Below are 18,994 nucleotides of genomic sequence, written 5' to 3' on the forward strand. Positions count from 1 at the left end.
TAATGTGTTGTAGATGTTACTGGATGCACTCTGCGGGACATATAATGTGTTGGAGACGTTACTGGCTGCACTCTGGGGGACATATAATGTGTTGGAGATGTTACCGGCTGCACTCTGGGGGGCATATAATGTGTTGGAGATGTTACTGGCCGCACTCTGGGGGACATGTAATGTGTTGGAGATGTTACTGGCTGCACTCTGGGGGACATATAATGTGTTGGAGATGTTACTGGCCGCACTCTGGGGGACATATAATGTGTTGGAGATGTTACTGGCCGCACTCTGGGGGACATATAATGTGTTGGAGATGTTACTGGCTGCACTCTGGGGGACATATAATGTGTTGGAGATGTTACTGGCTGCACTCTGGGGGACATATAATGTGTTGGAGATGTTACTAGCTGCGCTTTGGGGGACATATAATGTGTTGGAGATGTTACTAGCTGCGCTCTGGGGGTCATATAATGTGTTGGAGATGTTACCGGCTGCACTCTGGGGGAGATATAATGTGTTGTAGATGTTACTGGCTGCACTCTGGGGGACATATAATGTGTTGTAGATGTTACTGGCTGCACTCTAGGTGACATATAATGTGTTGGAGATGTTACTGGCCGCACACTGGAGGACATATAATGTGTTGGAGATGTTACTGGCCGCACTCTGGGGGACATATAATGTGTTGGAGATGTTACTGGCTGCACTCTGGGGGACATATAATGTGTTGGAGATGTTACCGGCTGCACTCTGGGGGACATATAATGTGTTGGAGATGTTACCGGCTGCACTCTGGGGGACATATAATGTGTTGGAGATGTTACTGGCCGCACTCTGGGATACATATAATGTGTTGGAGATGTTACCGGCTGCACTCTGGGGGACATATAATGTGTTGGAGATGTTACTGGCTGCACTCTGGGATACATATAATGTGTTGGAGATGTTACCGGCTGCACTCTGGGGGACATATAATGTGTTGGAGATGTTACCGGCTGCACTCTGGGGGACATATAATGTGTTGTAGATGTTACTGGCCGCACTCTGGGATACATATAATGTGTTGGAGATGTTACCGGCTGCACTCTGGGGGACATATAATGTGTTGGAGATGTTACTGGCCGCACTCTGGGATACATATAATGTGTTATAGATGTTACTGGCCGCACTTTTGGGGACATATAATGTGTTGGAGATGTTACTGGCTGCACTCTGGGGGACATATAATGTGTTGGAGATTTTACTGGCCGCACTCTGGGGGACATATAATGTGTTGTATATATTACTGGCCGCACTCTGGGGGACATATAATGTGTTGGAGATGTTACTGGCTGCACTCTGGGGGACATATAATGTGTTGGAGATGTTACTGGCCGCACTCTGGGGGACATATAATGTGTTATAGATGTTACTGGCCGCACTCTGGGGGACATATAATGTGTTGGAGATGTTACTGGCTGCACTCTGGGGGACATATAATGTGTTGGACATGTTACTGGCTGCACTCTGGGGGACATACAATGTGTTATAGATGTTACTGGCCGCACTCTGGGGGACATATAATGTGTTGGAGATGTTACTGGCCGCACTCTGGGATACATATAATGTGTTATAGATGTTACTGGCCGCACTTTTGGGGACATATAATGTGTTGGAGATGTTACTGGCTGCACTCTGGGGGACATATAATGTGTTGGACATGTTACTGGCTGCACTCTGGGGGACATATAATGTGTTGGAGATGTTACTGGCTGCACTCTGGGGGACATATAATGTGTTGGAGATGTTACTGGCTGCACTCTGGGGGACATATAATGTGTTGGAGATGTTACTGGCCGCACTCTGGGATACATATAATGTGTTGTAGATGTTACTGGCTGCACTCTGCGGGACATATAATGTGATGGAGATGTTACTGGTCGCACTCTGGGGGACATATAATGTGTTGTAGATGTTACTGGATGCACTCTGCGGGACATATAATGTGTTGGAGACGTTACTGGCTGCACTCTGGGGGACATATAATGTGTTGGAGATGTTACCGGCTGCACTCTGGGGGGCATATAATGTGTTGGAGATGTTACTGGCCGCACTCTGGGGGACATGTAATGTGTTGGAGATGTTACTGGCTGCACTCTGGGGGACATATAATGTGTTGGAGATGTTACTGGCCGCACTCTGGGGGACATATAATGTGTTGGAGATGTTACTGGCCGCACTCTGGGGGACATATAATGTGTTGGAGATGTTACTGGCTGCACTCTGGGGGACATATAATGTGTTGGAGATGTTACTGGCTGCACTCTGGGGGACATATAATGTGTTGGAGATGTTACTAGCTGCGCTTTGGGGGACATATAATGTGTTGGAGATGTTACTAGCTGCGCTCTGGGGGACATATAATGTGTTGGAGATGTTACCGGCTGCACTCTGGGGGAGATATAATGTGTTGTAGATGTTACTGGCTGCACTCTGGGGGACATATAATGTGTTGTAGATGTTACTGGCTGCACTCTAGGTGACATATAATGTGTTGGAGATGTTACTGGCTGCACTCTGGGGGACATATAATGTGTTGTAGATGTTACTGGCCGCACACTGGAGGACATATAATGTGTTGGAGATGTTACTGGCCGCACTCTGGGGGACATATAATGTGTTGGAGATGTTACTGGCTGCACTCTGGGGGACATATAATGTGTTGGAGATGTTACCGGCTGCACTCTGGGGGACATATAATGTGTTGGAGATGTTACCGGCTGCACTCTGGGGGACATATAATGTGTTGGAGATGTTACTGGCCGCACTCTGGGATACATATAATGTGTTGGAGATGTTACTGGCTGCACTCAGGGGGACATATAATGTGTTGGAGATGTTACTGGCTGCACTCTGGGGGACACATAATGTGTTGGGGATGTTACCGGCTGCACTCTGGGGGACATATAATGTGTTGGAGATGTTACCGGCTGCACTCTGGGGGACATATAATGTGTTGTATATGTTACTGGCCGCACTCTGGGGGACATATAATGTGTTGGAGATGTTACTGGCTGCACTCTGGGATACATATAATGTGTTGGAGATGTTACCGGCTGCACTCTGGGGGACATATAATGTGTTGGAGATGTTACCGGCTGCACTCTGGGGGACATATAATGTGTTGTAGATGTTACTGGCCGCACTCTGGGATACATATAATGTGTTGGAGATGTTACCGGCTGCACTCTGGGGGACATATAATGTGTTGGAGATGTTACTGGCCGCACTCTGGGATACATATAATGTGTTATAGATGTTACTGGCCGCACTTTTGGGGACATATAATGTGTTGGAGATGTTACTGGCTGCACTCTGGGGGACATATAATGTGTTGGAGATTTTACTGGCCGCACTCTGGGGGACATATAATGTGTTGTATATATTACTGGCCGCACTCTGGGGGACATATAATGTGTTGGAGATGTTACTGGCTGCACTCTGGGGGACATATAATGTGTTGGAGATGTTACTGGCCGCACTCTGGGGGACATATAATGTGTTATAGATGTTACTGGCCGCACTCTGGGGGACATATAATGTGTTGGAGATGTTACTGGCTGCACTCTGGGGGACATATAATGTGTTGGACATGTTACTGGCTGCACTCTGGGGGACATACAATGTGTTATAGATGTTACTGGCCGCAGTCTGGGGGACATATAATGTGTTGGAGATGTTACTGGCCGCACTCTGGGATACATATAATGTGTTATAGATGTTACTGGCCGCACTTTTGGGGACATATAATGTGTTGGAGATGTTACTGGCTGCACTCTGGGGGACATATAATGTGTTGGACATGTTACTGGCTGCACTCTGGGGGACATATAATGTGTTGGAGATGTTACTGGCCGCACTTTTGGGGACATATAATGTGTTGGAGATGTTACTGGCTGCACTCTGGGGGACATATAATGTGTTGGAGATGTTACTGGCTGCACTCTGGGGGACATATAATGTGTTGGAGATGTTACTGGCTGCACTCTGGGGGACATATAATGTGTTGGAGATGTTACTAGCTGCGCTTTGGGGGACATATAATGTGTTGGAGATGTTACTAGCTGCGCTCTGGGGGACATATAATGTGTTGGAGATGTTACTGGCTGCACTCTGGGGGACATATAATGTGTTGTAGATGTTACTGGCTGCACTCTGCGGGACATATAATGTGATGGAGATGTTACTGGTCGCACTCGGGGGGACATATAATGTGTTGTAGATGTTACTGGATGCACTCTGCGGGACATATAATGTGTTGGAGACGTTACTGGCTGCACTCTGGGGGACATATAATGTGTTGGAGATGTTACTGGCCGCACTCTGGGGGACATGTAATGTGTTGGAGATGTTACCGGCTGCACTCTGGGGGGCATATAATGTGTTGGAGATGTTACTGGCCGCACTCTGGGGGACATGTAATGTGTTGGAGATGTTACTGGCTGCACTCCGGGGGACATATAATGTGTTGGAGATGTTACTGGTCGCACTCGGGGGGACATATAATGTGTTGTAGATGTTACTGGATGCACTCTGCGGGACATATAATGTGTTGGAGACGTTACTGGCTGCACTCTGGGGGACATATAATGTGTTGGAGATGTTACTGGCCGCACTCTGGGGGACATGTAATGTGTTGGAGATGTTACCGGCTGCACTCTGGGGGGCATATAATGTGTTGGAGATGTTACTGGCCGCACTCTGGGGGACATGTAATGTGTTGGAGATGTTACTGGCTGCACTCTGGGGGACATATAATGTGTTGGAGATGTTACTGGCCGCACTCTAGGTGACATATAATGTGTTGGAGATGTTACTGGCCGCACACTGGAGGACATATAATGTGTTGGAGATGTTACTGGCCGCACTCTGGGGGACATATAATGTGTTGGAGATGTTACTGGCCGCACTCTGGGGGACATATAATGTGTTGGAGATGTTGCTGGCTGCACTCTGGGGGACATATAATGTGTTGGAGATGTTACTGGCCGCTCTTTGGGGGACATATAATGTGTTGTAGATGTTACTGGCCGCACTCTGGGGGACATATAATGTGTTGGGGATGTTACTGGCTGCACTCTGGGGGACATATAATGTGTTGGAGATGTTACTGGCCGCCCTCTGGGGGACATATAATGTGTTGGAGATGTTACTGCCTGCACTCTGGGGGACATATAATGTGTTGGAGATGTTACTGGATGCACTCTGCGGGACATATAATGTGTTGGAGACGTTACTGGCTGCACTCTGGGGGACATATAATGTGTTGGAGATGTTACTGGCCGCACTCTGGGGGACATGTAATGTGTTGGAGATGTTACCGGCTGCACTCTGGGGGGCATATAATGTGTTGGAGATGTTACTGGCCGCACTCTGGGGGACATGTAATGTGTTGGAGATGTTACTGGCTGCACTCTGGGGGACATGTAATGTGTTGGAGATGTTACCGGCTGCACTCTGGGGGGCATATAATGTGTTGGAGATGTTACTGGCCGCACTCTGGGGGACATGTAATGTGTTGGAGATGTTACTGGCTGCACTCCGGGGGACATATAATGTGTTGGAGATGTTACTGGTCGCACTCGGGGGGACATATAATGTGTTGTAGATGTTACTGGATGCACTCTGCGGGACATATAATGTGTTGGAGACGTTACTGGCTGCACTCTGGGGGACATATAATGTGTTGGAGATGTTACTGGCCGCACTCTGGGGGACATGTAATGTGTTGGAGATGTTACCGGCTGCACTCTGGGGGGCATATAATGTGTTGGAGATGTTACTGGCCGCACTCTGGGGGACATGTAATGTGTTGGAGATGTTACTGGCTGCACTCTGGGGGACATATAATGTGTTGGAGATGTTACTGGCCGCACTCTAGGTGACATATAATGTGTTGGAGATGTTACTGGCCGCACACTGGAGGACATATAATGTGTTGGAGATGTTACTGGCCGCACTCTGGGGGACATATAATGTGTTGGAGATGTTACTGGCCGCACTCTGGGGGACATATAATGTGTTGGAGATGTTGCTGGCTGCACTCTGGGGGACATATAATGTGTTGGAGATGTTACTGGCCGCTCTTTGGGGGACATATAATGTGTTGTAGATGTTACTGGCCGCACTCTGGGGGACATATAATGTGTTGGGGATGTTACTGGCTGCACTCTGGGGGACATATAATGTGTTGGAGATGTTACTGGCCGCCCTCTGGGGGACATATAATGTGTTGGAGATGTTACTGCCTGCACTCTGGGGGACATATAATGTGTTGGAGATGTTACTGGATGCACTCTGCGGGACATATAATGTGTTGGAGACGTTACTGGCTGCACTCTGGGGGACATATAATGTGTTGGAGATGTTACTGGCCGCACTCTGGGGGACATGTAATGTGTTGGAGATGTTACCGGCTGCACTCTGGGGGGCATATAATGTGTTGGAGATGTTACTGGCCGCACTCTGGGGGACATGTAATGTGTTGGAGATGTTACTGGCTGCACTCTGGGGGACATATAATGTGTTGGAGATGTTACTGGCCGCACTCTAGGTGACATATAATGTGTTGGAGATGTTACTGGCCGCACACTGGAGGACATATAATGTGTTGGAGATGTTACTGGCCGCACTCTGGGGGACATATAATGTGTTGGAGATGTTACTGGCCGCACTCTGGGGGACATATAATGTGTTGGAGATGTTGCTGGCTGCACTCTGGGGGACATATAATGTGTTGGAGATGTTACTGGCCGCTCTTTGGGGGACATATAATGTGTTGTAGATGTTACTGGCCGCACTCTGGGGGACATATAATGTGTTGGGGATGTTACTGGCTGCACTCTGGGGGACATATAATGTGTTGGAGATGTTACTGGCCGCCCTCTGGGGGACATATAATGTGTTGGAGATGTTACTGCCTGCACTCTGGGGGACATATAATGTGTTGGAGATGTTACTGGCCGCACTCTGGGGGACATATAATGTGTTGGAGATGTTACTGGCTGCACTCTGGGGGACATATAATGTGTTGGAGATGTTACTGGCCGCACTCTGGGGGACATATAATGTGTTGGAGATGTTACTGGCTGCACTCTGGGGGACATATAATGTGTTGGAGATGTTACTGGCTGCACTCTGGGGGACATATAATGTGTTGGAGCACTCGTATTTTGGTACCATTTAAGCTACTTTATAAAGTCCTGGAAAACTTCTAGAGATTCTAAGTGGGATGAGATGGAAATAGGATGGAGCTCAGGCTGTATTAGGGGCGGCTCTGCTTGGGGCAGGGGGGCATTACAAATAATAAGGTGCCAGTGTCCCGCTGGGGCTGTGCGGGCGCTCTATGCCCCGGGACCGATGGTTTTTATGAATACCATGTTGTGGTACATGTGACTTTTGGGTCTCTGTTTGCTTGGACAGGGTGTGATCGTTTAATGCAGGCACTGCGTATTACGGTACTAGCGGGATGGATTATTAGGCTAGGCCTTCGGGGGCGCTCTTCATGAGATGACTGAGGGGTCAGGTGGTGCTTGTTGCACTTTTTTCACTCATTTTAACTCTTTCCTTTGAAGTCTCCGTGGGGGAGTTGAACTTGTGACCATGTTATCGCCCATGTAACACCGCAGTATTGCATCACGTTTTGACAAACCATCTATGAATGCATTTGATAGGCCCTGCCTAGTGCCCACCCCCTGGGGCCCTCAGGACGGCCGTTCAGGAGCCCGGACCCAGAAGTGACCGGCAGTTATAATGTTAGTATGGCTGACCCCATGTATGTAGTGGGCTTGGTTCCCTGCACAGCTGATGTGCGCCGCACGTCCGGATGGGGTTATTACCGGGTTGTTTGGTGCTAATTCTGACTTTTGTACTCGGAGGCGTCGGCGCGGTCTGCAGCCATGGGGGTCCTGCGGACATGATTAGCGTTTGTACGTTCTCCCCGTGATTGTGGGGGGTTTCCTTCCACAGCCCAAACATAGCTAGTTGGCCCTCAGGGGGGCGGGGCCCAGCGTGGTGATGGCGGTCGTGGACAGCGCTGTGGTATGTGGGTGCGTCATAAAATAAGTGACGCAAATAAGATGCAGATTTATGGGATTCCTTCAGAGGAAGAGTAACTGGTGGAAAGAAGTGTCGTCCTGCTGGATGGACGTGAGAGCGAGCAGTGCTGGGTAACCGTGGGCAGTTACCACGCGCTACCATCATAGCCGAGCAGGGTGGCTGCAGTGATCACATGGGGTAGTCAGAGTGTCTTCAGTGGAGGACCCCCGGAGGGGCATCGCTGGGGATCTGCCAGGTGACGGGTACTTTATCACCGCCCCTTTCTGACAGCCCTCCCAGCCGCCATCTTCTGTAATCCATTTACTGTTGTCGTATTGATGATTTGTCTTCTGCAGGACAAGCCGCTCGCTCCCAGCAAGCCGGACGTCAACCTTCTCAACACCCTGTGCAACGGCAGCGGCTCTAGACAGAAGCACCTGTCTGACGGCGTGCACCGCATCCGCGTAGACTTCAAGGTGAGCTGCATGATGGTGGCAGACTGACACGGAAAGATGGGTGACTGTCCACCACCTCTCTGGTCCGTGGATCTAGGCAGAGGATTAACTATTTCCTGGCTCCTCAATATTCATCCCACTGCCTTGCACACCGGCCCCAGAGGGGTCCTTGATGTCACTTGCTTTTACCGATTTAAGGCCCATTTACACGGAACTATTATCGCTCAAATTCTCCCAAAAGAGCGATAATCTTACATCGTGAATGCGAAAGATACTGCTCACTTGTCGTTCGCGGTTGTTTGACTTTTCAGTCAGCTTAAAACCTCTCGCTGGCCTGTCGTCTCGTGTAAACGCTCCCCGCTCAGCGCTGCTCATAGGAGGTGAAGCGCTGGATGAGGAGCCGGCGGCCAGACTTTCTGTTTGAATGCTCTGCATGAGCGCCGGCGACCTTAGCGGTGACAGCAACGCTCCTGCAGTCGTCCAAAACACTGTCGGCCCGTGTAAAAGGGGCTTTACATGGGGATGTCCGTTGTTTACAACCCTCCACCATTGTCCCCATCCTGTGTCCAACACACAGAGCCGGAGCTTGCAGCATGGAGATACTGTTATGTATAATGGGCCACCCGAAGAGCCACCAATGTACTGCAGACGAAGTGCATTCCCTCTCGGCCCCTGAAACCCACAGAACCGCACATCTGTGACGCTAATCCTCTCGCATATCATGTTTGGTGTCCACGAGTAGGGGAATTCATGATATGAAACATGGCGGCTGTAGCTCCCCTAGCGGAGCGCCTCCTGGCAATATGGCCAAAATGTGAAATTGGATCTCCATCCAAAAGTTCAACGCATATACTCAGCCCATCCATTGATGATGTGAAGAAGGAGGACAGCGGAGGTTTCACGAAGGGGGATTCCCTCCCCAAATTGTCAGACACTGCAGTGGCATCCAATGCCGGCTGTCCCCGTTCTGCGTGCTCCTCACCCGGACCATTGTGAACAACTTCACAAACTGGTAGTATCTCCTCTTTTCTCCATCCTGTCTGCGGCACCTCCCCTTCTGCAGCTCCTCCCCTTCTGCATCTCCTCCCCGTCTGCGGCTCCTCCCCTTCTGTAGCCCCTCCTCTTCTATAGCTCCTCCCCTTCTGTATGTTTCTATCTCCGCCCTGCTGACCCTTCTTAGAATAAAGCTTTACACTTAGTCCTCCTTGAACGCTTTAAGTGATCCATAACCCCAAGGTGTGTTATTCGTGTGCCGGCTGGTGGAGACCGAGGTGGCTGACCTACCTGTCAAACGGTCAGCGGTGGCTGCGAGGGGTGTTGGGGCGTGCAGGGTGTGATTAGGGCTTCATCATCCATGAGTGCAGGATCTGGGGAGCTGGAGGTAAGTCGCCCCAGGGTGCTGTACGGCACAGGTTGGTGACTGTTGGCCCCGTATCCGTGACCGCTCTTGCCTTGGATCTCCTTTCATACTAGCCATTTCTGTGAGTAGCGGTAGCCGCAGGGGGCCGTGTACCTCCCATAAATAACGCCAACGTTTTGTTTCTGTTACAGGAGGCTTGTGAAGCGGGAAATGTTTGGGAGACGGGTGGCCTGAACATCCTCACCACGGTACCCATCACCCCGCGGGTAGTTTGCTTCCTGTGTGCCAGCAGTGGGAATGTTGAGGTGAGCTTTCAAAACGGCCTCTTTAAATGGTTCCTGTTGGACTCGGAGCTGCCCTGCGAGTCACGGAGGCGGAGCCTCCCCCGCGCCGTACAGACCGCCGGCTCGCTCAGCAGCTCCATGCTGGATTCACTCGTCACAAGGTTTCCATCACGAAGCGCCGTCCGCAGCACTGATCTATGTAGGCAGAGGGGTCTGCACTGCCCACATCTGGTGCGCGGTCACAAACCCCAACTATTGGCTCGGACTCTGACTCGGGGTGAGGCGCGGATACGCAGCAGATGTTGGCTCGCACAAGCTCCAGACATTGAGCTCAGACGGTCCGCCCCAAGAGCCCAGCGACACAATCACCCAGCAACCGCTACCGAGCGCCGCAGCGCAGCTAATGCGGACCTGCCTGACAACGGGGGAATGGTGGTGGCGTCAGTAGAGGCTGCCGGGTGTGCACTGCGCTCTCGGGGCTGCAGTGAGCGCTCAGTATTTGCGATGTGTGCCATGTGTGAACGTAGCCTAAAGGTTCTGGCTCTGTCCAGGAGCGAAGATCGTAACGTAACTGTGAGGATTGGGTAGTTCAAGGAGTCACAGACCCGCTTCTGCCATAACATACAGGGCCTTTATTTAACCCTTTGCAACCAATTTTGGATTCAGGGTTTCCTAGGGGGCTTTCTCTTTCTGACATTTTACAATGGCGCCATCTGCTGGCTAGAGCCAGTACTGCAGTATGTTACTTGCTGGAGAGGCCCCCGACAACAGAGCGGCCAGTAATATACAGTAAGAATACCCTGCCGGACGTCTTCCAACATCGGAGCTGCACTGGCAGAATGTTGGATGAGGATAAACAGTGGATTGGAAAGGGTTAAAGCAGTCCATCTTTACATGAGCAGACAGTCCATAAGTCCGCAGGCTTGTCCCCTTCATAGTCCTGGCCCAACTAACAAAAGAACTGAACGCTGCTTGCTCAGGTGAGCCACTATAGCAGCGAGGGGCTCCCACAGTCCTCAGGAGTCCTATAAAGGTCCTTCACTTGCTGCTGGTCTGCCTCTATATCCTCAGAGCCGCAGACCCCCCCGGCTGCAGGTAAGTCTCTTATCCCCCAGACAAAAAACAATGCATCTTACCCCTTAGCTGTAGTACCGGGTTACTAGATCAGACATTAGGTGGCCGGCCTAAAGAGAAACACACCGCAGTGCTGCCTGCATCACAACTACATTCACACGTATACTGCTCGTGCGTCTTCACAGTCACATTGGCCCCGGCTCCTGGACCTCCCCCTCTAATTGTTGCTCTTTTTTTCCTTTAATTTCATTGTTCCATCCCAGTTTGTGTTCTGCCAAGTGTGCTGCGAGCCGTTCCACCGCTTCTGTCTGGAAGAGAAGGAAAGACCGTCCGAGGACCAGCTGGAGAATTGGTGTTGCCGAAACTGCAAGTTCTGTCATGTGTGCGGCCGGCAGCAGCAGGTCAACAAGGTACGGTGATGGGGACCACAGCCAGGGGTCCTAGGACTGGGTGACGTCTAGCGGGGGGCTTTATATGAGGAAGGCTGCTGCGTTGGCTCACCCCTCGGTCTGCTTCTGCAGCGCTAATAGACTGGCGTCACCGGCTGTAGGAAGCAGAAGCTGAAGGGTATCAGAGGGACTTAAAGGGGCTTTACCAGCATCCCCATAGGGGATTCACAGGGGATAGCTTGCTGATCAGTGGGGGTCTCACCAGCACATTATCCCCTTTCCTATGTACACGGGGTAACTTCCAATTCTTGTGATTGTCACACATACTTGGGATCTGCCCCTCCCCCCTCTTTAATAGATCACTAGAGAATTCTTTGCCTAAAAGGGATCTCCAGGAATCCCCAAATTAGTCTAAATGGTCTGTTTTGTGTAAATCGAATGCCTGCGCTCCGTCTTCTGGGGTCTTTGTGTTGCGCTTGTTCTGGCTCCGCGGCTCTGTATTGGGTCGTCCCTGAAGGGCAGCTTACCGCTTTGCTACCATTGCAGTTGGGTGTATGGCTCCCCGCCTGGCAGCCCACTCCCTACGCCTTCTGCTTGGCTGTGTGCACACGCACTACACCTCCCAGCTGATCCCCACAATCAGTGCGCCCGATCCACTGCAGCACCTACAAGACGGGGAACCGAAACAAAACCCCAGGTACATGTCAGGTGAAGGAGACAGTAGGGGTGCGGGGCTCTAACCAGCTTACATACTACAGATAATGGGGGGATACAGAAGGTTACGGGGGGAGATGTGCACAGTATGGGGGGCTGGAGATGTGCACGGTATGGGGGGCTGGAGATATGCACGGTATGGCGGGGTGGAGATGTGCACGGTATGGGGGGGTGGAGATGTGCACGGTATGGCGGGGTGGAGATGGGCACAGTATGGTGGGGTGGAGATGTGCACAGTATGGTGGGGTGGAGATGCGCACGGTATGGTGGGCTGGAGATGTGCACGGTATGGGGGGCTGGAGATGTGCACGGTATGGGGAGGTGGAGATGTGCACGGTATGGCGAGGTGGAGATGTGCACGGTATGGTGGGGTGGAGATGTGCACTTTATGGCGGGGTGGAGATGTGCACGGTATGGGGGGGTGAAGATGTGCACGGTATGGCGGGGTGGAGATGTGTACGTTATGGCGGGGTGGAGATGTGCACGGTATGGCGGGGTGGAGATGTGCACGGTATGGCAGGGTGGAGATGTGCACGGTATGGCGGGGTGGAGATGTGTACGGTATGGCGGGGTGGAGATGTGTACGGTATGGCGGGGTGGAGATGTGTACGGTATGGCGGGGTAGAGATGTGTACGGTATGGCGGGGTGGAGATGTGCACTTTATGGCGGGGTGGAGATGTGCACGGTATGGCGGGGTGGAGATGTGCACGGTATGGCGGGGTGGAGATGTGCACGGTATGGCGGGGTGGAGATGTGTACGTTATGGCGGGGTGGAGATGTGCACTTCATGGCGGGGTGGAGATGTGCACGGTATGGCGGAGTGGAGATGTGCACGGCATGGCGGGGTGAAGATGTGCACTTTATGGCGGGGTGGAGATGCGCACGGTATGGTTGGGTTGAGATGCGCACGGTATGACGGGGAGGGATATGTGCACTTTATGGCGAGGGGGATATGTGCGCTTTATGGCGGGGTGGAGATGTGCACGGGATGGCGGGGTGGAGATGTGCACGGGATGGCGGGGTGGAGATGTGCGCGGGATGGCGGGGTGGAGATGTGCGCGGGATGGCGGGGTGGAGATGTGCGCGGGATGGCGGGGTGGAGATGTGCGCGGGATGGCGGGGTGGAGATGTGCCCAGTATGGCCAGGGGGAGATGTGCCCAGTATGGCGAGGGGGAGATGTGCCCGGTATAGCGAGGGGGAGATGTGCCCGGTATGGCAAGGGGGGGAGATGTGCACTTTATGGCGGGGTGGAGATGTGCACTTTATGGCGGGGTGAAGATGTGCACAGTATGGCGGGGTGGAGATGTGCACGGTATGGCGGAGTGGAGATGCGCACGGTATGGCGGAGTGGAGATGCGCGCGGTATGGCGGGGTGAAGATGTGCGCGGGATGGTGGGGTGAAGATGTGCGCTGGATGGCGGGGTGGAGATGTGCGCGGGATGGCGGGGTGGAGATGTGCGCGGGATGGCTGGGTGGAGATGTGCGCGGGATGGCGGGGTGGAGATGTGCGCGGGATGGCGGGGTGGAGATGTGCGCGGGATGGCGGGGTGGAGATGTGCGCGGGATGGCCTGGTGGAGATGTGCGCGTGATGGCGGGGTGGAGATGTGCGCGGGATGGCGGGGTGAAGATGTGCGCGGGATGGCGGGGTGGAGATGTGCGCGGGATGGCGGGGTGGAGATGTGCGCGGGATGGCGGGGTGGAGATGTGCGCGGGATGGCGGGGTGGAGATGTGCGCGGGATAACGGGGTGGAGATGTGCGCGGGATAACGGGGTGGAGATGTGCGCGGGATGGCGGGGTGGAAATGTGCGCGGGATGGCGGGGTGGAGATGTGCGCGGGATGGCGGGGTGGAGATGTGCGCGGGATGGCGGGGTGGAGATGTGCGCGGGATGGCGGGGTGGAGATGTGCGCGGGATGGCGAGGTGGAGATGTGCGCGGGATGGCGAGGTGGAGATGTGCGCGGGATGGCGGGGTGGAGATGTGCGCGGGATGGTGGGGTGGAGATGTGCTCTTTATTGCGGGGTGGAGAGGTGCACTTCATGGCGGGGTGGAGAGGTGCACTTCATGGCGGTGTGGAGAGGTGCACTTCATGGCGGGGTGGAGAGGTGCACTTCATGGCGGTGTGGAGAGGTGCACTTCATGGCGGGGTGGAGAGGTGCACTTCATGGCGGGGTGGAGAGGTGCACTTCATGGCGGGGTGGAGAGGTGCACTTCATGGCGGGGTGGAGAGGTGCACTTCATGGCGGGGTGGAGAGGTGCACTTCATGGCGGGGTGGAGAGGTGCACTTCAAGGCGGGGTGGAGATGTGCACGGTATGGCGGGGTGGAGGTGTGCACGGTATGGCGTGGTGGAGATGCGCACGGTATGGCGGGGTGGAGATGCGCACGGTATGGCGGGGTGGAGATGCGCACGGTATGGAGAGGGGGAGATGCGCCCGGTATGGCGAGGGGGAGATGTGCACTTTATGGCAAGGGGGGGATGTGCCCGGTATGGCGAGGGGGAGAGATGTGCCTGGTATGGCGAGGTGGAGATGTGCACGGTATGGCGGGGTGGAGATGGGCACGGTATGGGGGGGTGGAGATGTGCACGGTATGGCGTGGTGGAGATGCGCACGGTATGGCGGGGTGGAGATGCGCACGGTATGGAGAGGGGGAGATGCGCCCGGTATGGCGAGGGGGAGATGTGCACTTTATGGCAAGGGGGGGATGTGCCCGGTATGGCGAGGGGGAGAGATGTGCCTGGTATGGCGAGGTGGAGATGTGCACGGTATGGCGGGGTGGAGATGGGCACGGTATGGGGGGGTGGAGATGTGCACGGTATGGCGGGGTGGAGATGTGCACGGTATGGCGGGGTGGAGATGTGCACGGTATGGAGGGGTGGAGATGTGCACGGTATGGCGAGGTGGAGATGTGCACGGTATGGCGAGGTGGAGATGTGCACGGTATGGCGGGGTGGAGATGTGCACGGTATGGCGGGGTGGAGATGTGCACGGTATGGTGGGGTGGAGATGTGCACGGTATGGTTGGGTTGAGATGCGCACGGTATGACGGGGTGGAGATGCACACGGTATGGCGGGGAGGGATATGTGCACTTTATGGCAGGGGGGATATGTGCACTTTATGGCAGAGTGGAGATGCGCACGGTATGGCGGGGTGAAGATGTGCGCGGGATGGCGGGGTGAAGATGTGCGCGGGATGGCGGGGTGGGGCTGGCGTGGTGGAGATGTGCGCGGGATGGCGGGGTGGGGATGGCGTGGTGGAGATGTGCGCGGGATGGCGGGGTGAAGATGTGCGCGGGATGGCGGGGTGGAGATGTGCGCGGGATGGCGGGGTGAAGATGTGCGCGGGATGGCGGGGTGGAGATGTGCGCAGGATGGCGGGGTGGAGATGTGCGCGGGATGGCGGGGTGGAGATGTGCGCGGGATGGCGGGGAGGGATATGTGCACTTTATGGCGAGGGGGATATGTGCACTTTATGGCGGGGTGGAGATGTGCACGGGATGGCGGGGTGGAGATGCGCACGGTATGACAGGGTGGAGATGCACACGGTATGGCGGGGAGGGATATGTGCACTTTATGGCGGGGTGAAGATGTGCGTGGGATGGCGGGGTGGAGATGTGCGCGGGATGGCGTGGTGGAGATGTGCGCGGGATGGCGTGGTGGAGATGTGCGCGGGATGGCGGGGTGAAGATGTGCGCGGGATGGCGGGGTGGAGATGTGCGCGGGATGGCGGGGTGAAGATGTGCGCGGGATGGCGGGGTGGAGATGTGCGCAGGATGGCGGGGTGGAGATGTGCGCGGGATGGCGGGGTGGAGATGTGCGCGGGATGGCGGGGAGGGATATGTGCACTTTATGGCGAGGGGGATATGTGCACTTTATGGCGGGGTGGAGATGTGCACGGGATGGCGGGGTGGAGATGCGCACGGTATGACAGGGTGGAGATGCACACGGTATGGCGGGGAGGGATATGTGCACTTTATGGCGGGGTGAAGATGTGCGTGGGATGGCGGGGTGGAGATGTGCGCGGGATGGCGTGGTGGAGATGTGCGCGGGATGGCGTGGTGGAGATGTGCGCGGGATGGCGGGGTGAAGATGTGCGCGGGATGGCGGGGTGGAGATGTGCGCGGGATGGCGGGGTGGAGATGTGCGCAGGATGGCGGGGTGGAGATGGGCACGGTATGGCCGGGTGGAGAGGTCCACTTTATGGCGGGGTGGAGATGCGCACGGTATGGTTGGATGGAGATGCGCACGGTATGGCGAGGGGGAGATGCGCACTTTATGGCGGGGCTGGAGATGTGCACGGTATGGTTGGATGGAGATGCGCACGGTATGGCGGGGCTGGAGATGCGCACAGTATGGCGGGGCTGGAGATGCGCACGGTATGGCGGGGCTGGAGATGCGCACGGTATGGCGGGGCTGGAGATGCGCACGGTATGGCGGGGCTGGAGATGTGCACGGTATGGCGAGGGGGAGATGCGCACTTTATGGCGGGGCTAGAGATGTGCATGGTATGGTTGGATGGAGATGCGCACGGTATGGCGGGGCTGGAGATGCGCACAGTATGGCGGGGCTGGAGATGCGCACGGTAAGGCGGGGTGGAGAGGTCCACTTTATGGCGGGGCTGGAGATGTGCACGGTATGGTTGGATGGAGATGCGCACGGTTTGGTTGGATGGAGATGTGCACGGTATGGCGGGGTGGAGATGTGCACGGTATGGCGGGGCTGGAGATGTGCACGGTATGGCGGGGTGGAGATGTGCGCCGTATGGGGAGGTGGAGATGTGCATGGTATGGCAAGGTGGAGGTGTGCACGGTATGGCTGGGTGGGGGTGTGCACGGTATGGTTGGGTGGGGATGCGCACGGTATGGCGGGGCTGGAGATGTGCACGGTATGGTTGGATGGAGATGCGCACGGTATGGCGGGGCTGGAGATGCGCACAGTATGGCGGGGCTGGAGATGCACACGGTATGGCGTGGCTGGAGATGTGCACAGCATGGCGGGGTGGAGTGGTCCACTTTATGGCGGGGTGGGGATGCGCACGGTATGGTTGGATGGAGATGCGCACGGTATGGTTGGATGGAGATGCGCACGGTATGGCGGGGTGGAGATGTGCACAGTATGGCGAGGGGGAGATGCGTACTTTATGGCGGGGTGGAGATGTGCACCGTATGGCGGGGTGGAGATGTGCACGGTATGGCGGGGTGGAGATGTGCACAGTATGGCGAGGGGGAGATGCGTACTTTATGGCGGGGTGGAGATGTGCACCGTATGGTTGGATGGAGATGTGCACGGTATGGCGGGGTGGAGATGTGCATGGTATGGTTGGATGGAGATGCGCACGGTATGGTTGGATGGAGATGTGCACGGTATGGCGGGGCTGGAGATGGGCACGGTATGGCGGGGCTGGAGATGCGCACGGTATGGTTGGATGGAGATGTGCACGGTATGGCGGGGCTGGAGATGCGCACAGTATGGCGAGGCTGGAGATGCGCACGGTATGGCGGGGTGGAGATGTGCACGGTATGGTTGGATGGAGATGTGCACGGTATGGCGGGGCTGGAGATGTGCACGGTATGGCGGGGTGGAGAGGTCCACTTTATGGCGGGGTGGGGATGCGCACGGTATGGTTGGATGGAGATGCGCACGGTATGGCGGGGTGGGGATGCGCACGGTATGGTTGGATGGAGATGTGCACGGTATGGCGGGGCTGGAGATGCGCACTTTATGGCGGGGCTGGAGATGTGCACGGTATGGTTGGATGGAGATGCGCACGGTATTGCGGGGCTGGAGATGCGCACGGTATGGCGGGGTGGAGAGGTCCACTTTATGGCGGGGTGGAGAGGTCCACTTTATGGCGGGGTGGGGATGCGCACGGTATGGTTGGATGGAGATGTGCACGGTATGGCGGGGTGGGGATGCGCACGGTATGGTTGGATGGAGATGCGCACGGTATGGCGGGGCTGGAGAGTGCAGGATGCTATACACATAGACAATGGTCAGATTCTGACGGCAGGAGGCAGGTGATTGCGGCTTCACAGGCTAGCTGCGCTCATATATACCATGTGACTTGTGACGGCGCATTTGGGGGCGTTTCTTTGTATGCTGACATCATATGTACGGTGCAGTCATGTGACTGCGGGAGCCGAGGCCCTGCGGCCCGTAGGAGATGTGAGGGAGGGAGAAAAGAAAAAAGCACCACTTAGGAAATGGTCTGTCAGGCTGGAGCCGAAATGTGTGCAATGGGGGTAGGTGGTCCCATGTGCGGCCCCCCCAGTGCAGGCTTGGGGCCCGATCACCTGCCGGCTCCTGTACACATTGGACTACTGGCGAGTCTTCATGGTCTGTCATTCATCCTGCAGGTCCATAAACGGTGGCGAGGCCCTCGGTCGGTGCGGCAGCCCGGTTTTTGTTTACCTGACATTGCATGAATGAGTTCAACGAAGCAGCTAGTGAATTACCGCCACCGGCACCGCCGTTCATCATGTGACTTGAGTGCGCTGAGCTACCTGGCATGTGAGCGGCCCCCGGGCCAGAGACCACCAGCCCAGCAATAAATGCCCCTTCGGCTTGAGGGTCCGCAGTTGGTTCTGTCCTGGTGGACGATTATCCTGCGGGCGCAGGCAGCGACCCAGAGTCGTGCCGTGTAGA

At 54.9% G+C, this 18,994-nt stretch overlaps 1 protein-coding gene across 1 annotated transcript in view; it reads left to right on the forward strand.

Moving 5' to 3' along the window:
* Positions 1-18,994, forward strand: part of KMT2A (lysine methyltransferase 2A) — a 131,227-nt gene that overhangs the window by 61,345 nt on the left and 50,888 nt on the right. Inside the window, exons 9-11 of the mRNA XM_066606047.1 lie at positions 8,427-8,546; positions 10,077-10,190; positions 11,507-11,653. Coding sequence (XP_066462144.1) covers positions 8,427-8,546; positions 10,077-10,190; positions 11,507-11,653 — 381 coding nt within the window. The remainder of the gene's footprint in view (positions 1-8,426; positions 8,547-10,076; positions 10,191-11,506; positions 11,654-18,994) is intronic.

This window comes from Eleutherodactylus coqui, chromosome 6, assembly GCF_035609145.1.
Source record: "Eleutherodactylus coqui strain aEleCoq1 chromosome 6, aEleCoq1.hap1, whole genome shotgun sequence".
In the NCBI taxonomy this organism is placed as follows: domain Eukaryota; kingdom Metazoa; phylum Chordata; class Amphibia; order Anura; family Eleutherodactylidae; genus Eleutherodactylus; species Eleutherodactylus coqui.